The 8,440-nt window shown below is 35.0% G+C and overlaps 1 protein-coding gene across 2 annotated transcripts in view; it reads right to left on the bottom strand.

Annotated features, from left to right (window-relative positions):
- Positions 1-5,012: 5,012 nt before the first annotated feature.
- The window catches only part of LOC110450758 (presequence protease, mitochondrial-like), a 62,514-nt gene continuing 59,086 nt past the window's right edge, over positions 5,013-8,440 (bottom strand). For both annotated transcript variants that reach the window (XM_021498453.1, XM_021498454.1), the window contains exon 27: positions 5,013-7,344. In XM_021498453.1, coding sequence (XP_021354128.1) covers positions 7,245-7,344 — 100 coding nt within the window. In that variant the 3' untranslated portion in view covers positions 5,013-7,244. The remainder of the gene's footprint in view (positions 7,345-8,440) is intronic.

Genomic DNA, 8,440 nt, shown 5'->3' with positions numbered 1-8,440 from the left:
CAGACCCACAAAATAACAACACACTTGACAACCCTTTTTCCCCAGCATGCGACAGGCTTAATATCACTTTCAAATGCACAAAGGACGCCTTATTCAACCACATTTAACACCAATATTGACTCGGGCACAGCAAGTCAATCTTGGAACTGACATAAAATTCCATCAACACAATCATCACTGAACACAACACAGCACACAATCTTTCGACCCTCAAATTTGACAATGACATAATAAGGGTATCAATCAAACATCGAGGAAAACATGGTCAAAATCGCAAAAAACTCACAAAGTATGATTACACTAAGTTATACGATGGTGTCCATCCTGAAACTTCACTTGCAAACAAATGGTTGGAGCTTATATGCCAATCCATCTCTAGGTATCTACAAAAACTTCACTGCAACAGCGATGATGAAGAGGAGGAATCTCCTGCTGTAGATACCTGGGATTTCAAACGTTCATAATCAGTACAAACATAACTCACTTGCCATTTTGGTAGATGAGCTAACTTCAGGAACAAAACTAGGGCCTTATAAACTGTCTATCCTATACTAACAATTTTATTCAAAAATTAAATGAATACCTCAACAAGGGATGTAACTCTACACCAGAAACAAGAGTACCGTGGGGCGGAACAATATATGCCTGTCGAATGCCATATAGTGTTACATACATTCTTACATTGAAATAAAATCTGCATCATTCAAAGAGTGGTTAGCTGACATGCTATAAAAATGTAGGAGAAAATCTCCGGATAAAAAAATCAAATAATGAAATGAACAAAGGGCAATAACTTCTGCAAATATTGTTGAATCAAAATTCTTTTAAGGGAGACACAACTTCATATCATGATTATTTAGCCTACTAAGGTTCAAAGAAATCCGTCAAAAAACGTAGGAGGAGATCTCCGGACAAAAAATCAAATACTGAAATAAAGAAAGGGCAATAACTTTTGCAAATATTGTTGAATCAAAATTCTTTTCAAGGAAACACAACGTCATATCATGATTATTTAGCCTACTAAGTTTCAAAGAAATCCGTCAAAAAATGTAGGAGAAGATCTCCGGACAAAAAATCAAATACTGAAATGAACAAAGGGCAATAACTTTTGGAAAAAATGTTGAATCAAAATTCTTTTAAGAGAGACACAACTTCATATTATGATTACAATGTATACCAAGTTTCAAAGAGATCAGTTGAAAAAGTGTAGGAGATTGCCGGACAAACAAAAGTTTACGCCGGACGGAAGGACAGACGGACAACTCCATACCATAATACTTCCGTCAAATTTGACGGGCGTATAAAAAGTACTTTTGTTGCTCACTTTTATATACAAGGAAGCAAGTCAAAAAAAACTTCTGAATTAGAACTCTTTTTTTGCAATTATAACTAATTCAGTGGAACACTTTAGTTTAATCATTTATGCTAAATAAGGTTATATTTTCACATGCACTACTATATATCATTTTTTAGGGCTATGAACAATTTAGTACATTTTACTGGTCAATTTGGACGTCACACAAATTGAAGTCCCATGTGGAATGACGTCACCAAAACTTTCAGCAGCAGAGTACTCCCCGATCGGATGTGAAAAGGTATGGGGTCACCTGCCTGACCCATGCGTTTTCTCTGGGTACACCGGTTTCCTGTGTGCTAACAAAAAAACCCAGGCCAAAAACAGTGATCAATATAGGTTGTAAAGACTTGTTTCATAACTGTTGTAAAATAAATATAGTTTATATTTTTATAGAGTCCTCCACTACAGATTGAAGAGCATTGGTCATCTAGTACTACTGTGTTCCATTATATTGCCTGGGTTTTGGGTGTGTCATTGAACAAATCGATTGATCATGTCTACAAAACAGTGTAAAGGGGTAACAACACACAGGAGAGATCAGCGACATGACTGGCATCCATCTACACTGGTTCAAGGGAAGTTACAAGGATCATTACAATCAAGTGTCAACTATACTACTACTACAAAGTATATAGGTATTTTAAACAGGTCTTTTTCACTTCAAAACCACTGGATCTAATATTGGTCTCCAAATCTCTCACACTTTATGTAGTTTTAAACAACAGTCCCAGAGGGCCTGTATCGCTCACCTGTTTCTTTTGATACATGAAACTGACATATAGGTAACTTCAGACCAAATTTGGTAACTAGAACAAAAGACATTTTGACATCTCTTAAATGCTTAAGATATTGTTGTTTGAAATTGTAATTTTAAAGCTTTTAAACCATGTTGACCTTTGACTCCGGCTAGCACTTAAAGTTGACATTTGATCTCATTACTGTGAATAAGAAAAAGATTTGCACTGCTGGTCTACATAACATACCCAAGTATTATGACTCTAGTCCAAATGGTTCTTAGGATATTGTTGTATGAAGTTTTTAACATATTTGACCCCTGTGACCTTTAAAGTAGGTCTAGGTCATTTTAATGAAGAAACTTTACAGCACTCCATCCTTGGTACCTACTGGCCAAATATCATGACCCTAGGTCCTCCAGTTCTTCAGAAGAAGTCGTTTAAAAGAAAATGTTGACCGATGGACGACGGACGACGGATGCCTCAGTACCGCATAAGCTCAAAAACAATATTTCAAGTATGGAAAAGGATAATTCAACAATCAAGTGCAGACTCTCTATATAGACGATGGGTATTTTAAACAGTTTTCTTTTTTAAATCATTCTCTCTCCAGATTCAACCAAGTTTTATATAGGCATGTTACATGATAGTGAGGTAAGTGTGCCTTAGTAAACACAGATAATCGGATAGCTGTCACAACAATAGTGTTAAAACACTGGTGTGTGGTTCCTTCATGACCGCATGTCAAACAAGGCATTATAAGCCTTTAAATATTCGGAAAAAATAAAATTACATTGAAAAAAGTTGGTTTGCTACTGATTATTACCATTAAGCCGTCACCATACACCCTTATGTACCAAATGACTGTGAAATCATGTGACTTTGTTCAGGAAATTTGTATCTTGGAAAAGATTACTTGGCCTGAAAGTTTTCGAAAATATCAAAGTCTCCTTGACATAACTCATTTAAAATTAAGGTATATTAGTTCTTATAAAGTACTTTTTTTTTTATTTTTTTTTTCAATTTTGGATCTAAGGGAGATAATTCAATAATTAAGCAATGCAGATATCATATATGAATAAAGTCAAAATACATGATACATATATTTGTGCATTTTATTGTTTGTTTGTTTGAGTGGTTTTACGTCTACTTCACTACCGAGTATATCGGTTATACAGCTAGACTATTGCTTTTTCATGCATTGTTTTATAATTCAATCAGGAAACGGCATAATCAAGTTGTGATAACTTGCGCCTAATCCCTTTGTTGTATTAATGCAAAAGAAATGTTTTAACTAAACTAAAAAGAGCAGTAACTCCAAATCAGTATCAGTTAAATACCATCAACTGATGACAAAACTGTGTAGATTTGAAAGCAATTAGTCGTTGGAAAAAGTCAAAGAAATTGCCTCCGACAGGCTGATTGACAGATTGAGAGACCCTTACCAGTTCATTGCAAAAACACATTTCATTTAAAAGTAGCATCTTTTATTAAAGCAAGACTGGACGTATACATATGGCATTAAATATCATTATCATCTCTAATATTCACACAAACTCATCAATATTCAACTGCAATAGCCACAGATATAGATACATATGTCACACACATACCCTTCTAAATATAGATACATATATCACACACATACCCATCTAAATATAGATACATATATCACACACATACCCATCTAAATATAGATACATATATCACACATATACTCATTTCCATATGGGATTGAAGTGGGGGGTGGTACTCTACCGAGTCAGCCCAACTCTTTAAACTCCACTTCAAAATAGCTGGATCCACTAGTACTATTGGTCTCCAAACTAGCACACTGAATGTGGTTTTAAAAACAATATTTTACAAGTACTGAATAGGATAAGTAAACATCACGCTTTTATGTAAATTGGATACATACCAATGTCAACAGTTAGGGATAAGAAGACATGGTACCTATATATATTATGTTGCGACATCGTCAAAAGTCTCACACATTGGAGAAAACCCAGTGGAGGGAGATCTCCAACATTTAGAGGTGGGCAACCCTGTACAGTATACTGGACACATACCAATTTTACGAGTAAGGACAGGGATAAGAGAACATAACATACAGGATACATACTTAATTTCATAGCTTGTTTTACTGTAAACATATGTTTAAAAATGTTAAGAAATGTAATCCAATTTTAATAGATAAGCGCATTAATGAATTAACACACAGTGGTTTGGTTTTATTTAATTTAATGTCCTATTAACAGCTAAAGTCATGCCTCCATGCATGTTGTGTGTGTGTGCCTGTGTGTATGTGTGCCTGTGTGTATGTGTGTATGTGTGCCTGTGTGTACGTGTGCTGGAGGCAGGACATGTTGGTGTATTTGCCGCCTTGTGAAGCGCCGATCTGATGTCGACTCTATAGTGCTATCTCACTGAAATACCATGCTAAAGGCACCCAGCACAGCATTCCACCCAGTCACATTATACTGACAACGGGTGAAGCATGCAGTTGTTGCCATTACCCTATAACACACACTGGAAATATGTATATCCATTGAAATGTATGGAAGAGTCTATTAAAGTTACCTAGGGGTGGAAGGGTTAATACTAAACTGGTTTTAAGATTTTATTTACACCAATGGAAAGATTGCATCAGTATATGCATAAGACCATAAGAAGCATAAATAACATACTGGTCCTCCAAGTGTAAAATAGAATTCAGCAAAACAGTTTAAAAAGTCATCGTTGTCTTCACATTATGACGTCATGCCCATGGGTGCCACAATGGGAGAACAGGGTAAGAGAAAAAGAATCACTGAGATAGGGGAATCTCAACTCGAAGGTTAAGATAAGGGAATCTCAACCCGAAGGGGAAGATTCTTAAGCTGCCAAAACACAAGGCTTTGAAACAACGACAAACAAAGGAGTCTAGATTCATAGCATTTATTCACACAACAATGTTTGGCAACATAAGAGTACTCACACACACACTGCACATAACCTAACCTAGAATTTTGATATTGTCCATTTTTGAACTGTCCGTATATGGCAAATAATATGGACAGTCTATATACTACAGGGCTGTATGAACTTTGTGAAAGCACCTGTGACATATGTCATAATTCTGGAGGAGCCCACAGCGGAATAGAGCTGTGCCGAAGGTCGATTCTAGTTCATGATGAGTTTACAGGTTTACAGGGTGCCAGGAAGCAGCTGGGCTGTGAAACGACCCCTATATATACTTGCTACAGCTCCCCCTGCCTGCGAATGGGGGCAGGAGCTGAGTTACATTGATCAGTTGGACATAAAAGGATGCTGCATGGCTGGACAGGAACTCTAAACCAATGCTATCTTGTTTTGGTCGTAACAAACTGGATATCATGAGTGAGAAAATCGAAAAGTATCAGACTGTGTTGTGACTAAACTCCAACTCACAAAAAATATAAAGTTGAGGAGCTTTGTACAAAAGTTGTTTCATAAACCATGTTCTAGTATTTATTACTTAAACTTCAATTAATGGCAAAATGTTTCATAACACATTTCACATAATAACCTGTTTTCCATAAATACCATTTTTTTCTATTTTACTCATTATATTACAGCATGTGCGATGATTTGTTCAATATCAAGCAATATACCGTATTTGCCTAATTAGTGCCCAGGGCGCTGAAACGTTGGCTTCAAGTGGGTGTTTATTAGGATACTGAACAGTTACTGAAAAATATATTTTGCAACTTCAACCAGTTGTTATTACTTAAGGACACTAATGTAGCTGGAGATTTGAGAATGAAATTTTTCATCTGCTTCATGCTTCACAGAAAATTCAGCTATGATCACCACACATAAATCTCTCCTTTAAAGTACTATCTATCACTAAGGTCAGGTCTGGGAAGGGTTCTATATTATTTCAATTCCTCCCCAAAAAAGGGAATGGGCGCTTATAGGAGGAGCACTAATTACTGCAAATATGGCAAAATGAAATTCTAAGACCTCTTTATATCATGTTTTGTTGCCAATTGCCTGACATTACCGAAGTTATGTAAAGCTACCTTTTCAGACTTAAAACATGATTCTCCATGAAAATTTAAACGGACACCTACACCTGTGCTTGCTCACACAGAGTTAAAACAGACCAATCACGGTTTCATCTCTTAAACGTATTTTCACCAACCAAGCTTTGATATGTTAAGACAAAAATGTACATGCGGTAAATTAAACTACTTTTCTTGAAAGTGTTACATACATGTACAAGCAATTAAACTATTAATGTTACTGTTAAAATCACATCTTTATATATCACATTTTACTCTGCTAATTAGCACATGATATAAAGAGAAATGTACTATAACGCTGAAACAGCCACACTCATTGATACATGAGCTATGAAATCTGATGTAACTATACATTCAAACTTGTCATTCACAACTAACATATGCAAAATTCCATAATGGGATTTTTATTTTATTTTATGAATAATAGCAATTGTTTTTAGATGCAGTGATTATTCTAAAGAAACAACGTAAAAGACAATAACATTTGATCATACACGACAACTAGTGATAGGCAATCAGTCTCAAATCATAATCAATATTTGGTTTGTTATCTGAATTAGTAAACCAATCATTGATCAATTGCATAATCGGTTTATAATTTTATTGGACAGAATACCCGAATAAAGTGAGAACACTATTTTTACATCAATAGACAGAGTTATCTATTATATATCAGTTTTCTATCCTTTATAAAGAATGGATAACAAGCAACTTTCATGTAGTTTTGATTTGTTTTCTACATTACCATTAATCATATACGTGTAATAGAAATCATAAAAATAATTGCCTTTCGGTGCAATACTTCATTGTTTACATTTGCCACTTGAGTTCAGTAATGAAGCAATTACATCGATTATTGAATTTGTAATTGATAATCAGTATCAGAAACTGCAAACCAATCTATTTTTTTTATCATAATCGATCATCAGCCCATCACTAATGACAACAGTGCATGGGGATGAACAATCAAATCATCTCCCTTCATAATTTATTGTTGTATGAAATATTGACATCCAGGAAATCTGACACACAGATTTCTTTTAGCTAACATTTATTTTTAAATGCTATTGTTTGATCCAAAAAGGCGTGAGTGAATAATTATCTTTTTCAATTCTTGATGATTTTCCATTTCTTATCCTCTTGTACACTTTCATTGGCTGGGCCCAGGAAGGATACTGCATTTGACCTTTGACCTTTCTTCAAATACCTGCAATTTGAATGATCAAATGCTAATTATAGCAGCAAAGAAGACTGAAAAATGTTGGATTTTTTTGGGGTTTTTTTTGTAATCAAATACATACTTCAGTTAAATTCTCATGATACAATAGGCCCAACAGGCCTGCATCGCTCACCGGGCATTAATCTCACACTTGTAATCTTAAAAGTGAACTAAAATACAGCTACAGACAGAATATCAGTGTTTGATTCATAAGAACCTAATAAAAGATTTAAACATATGACGCCTGTGACCTTGAATGTCGAACACTGATACCTTGAACAGGCTCTTGAGTAGTGAATCAACTGTGACATGTAAAATCTGATGCTTAAAACAGACTTTGAATTAGCAAATCAAATGTGACATGCAATCTCCCAATATTAAAAACAAGAGGCCCAATGGGCCTGCATCGCTCACCTGGTATACATCTCACATTTATAACCTTAAAAGTGATCTTAAATAAAGCTAAAGGCAAAATATCAGTATTTATGATTAAAAGTAATACAAAAGAACCTGTTGAAAGATTTAAAAACATTTCACTCCTGTGACCTTGAAAGTCGAACAAGGTCATTATGTTGAACAAATCTTATAGCCCTTTATCTCAGGATGCAACTTGCAAAACATCACCTACCTATCCTTTTGTTTATTGATATAAGGTCATTTAAATGTTTAAACATATTTGAGTAAATGTGACTTTGAAAGTGGGTTAAGGTCATTCAAATGAAAAAGCTTGATAGCCCTTCATCGAAGCATGCTACTGACAGATATCAACATTCTAGGCCTTATGGTTATGCAGAAGAAGTTGTTTAAAGATTTTAACATATTTGACACCTGTGACTTTGAATATAGTTCAAGGTCATTCATTTGAACAAACTTGGTAGCCCTTCATCCCATCATGTTACAGGCCAAACATCATCATCCTGCGACTTTTGGTTATTCAAAAGAAGTTGTTTTAAGGTTTTGAACATATTTGATCCTTTTGACCTTGAAAATAATTCAAGGTCATTCATTTGAACAAACTTAGTAGCCCTATATTCTGGCATGCTACTGGCAAAATATCATCATCCTGGGCCTTTTGGTTTTTCAA

This window comes from Mizuhopecten yessoensis, unplaced genomic scaffold (genome assembly GCF_002113885.1).
Source record: "Mizuhopecten yessoensis strain PY_sf001 unplaced genomic scaffold, ASM211388v2 scaffold5503, whole genome shotgun sequence".
NCBI lineage: Eukaryota > Metazoa > Mollusca > Bivalvia > Pectinida > Pectinidae > Mizuhopecten > Mizuhopecten yessoensis.
This window is presented reverse-complemented; position numbering and strand designations above follow the sequence as displayed.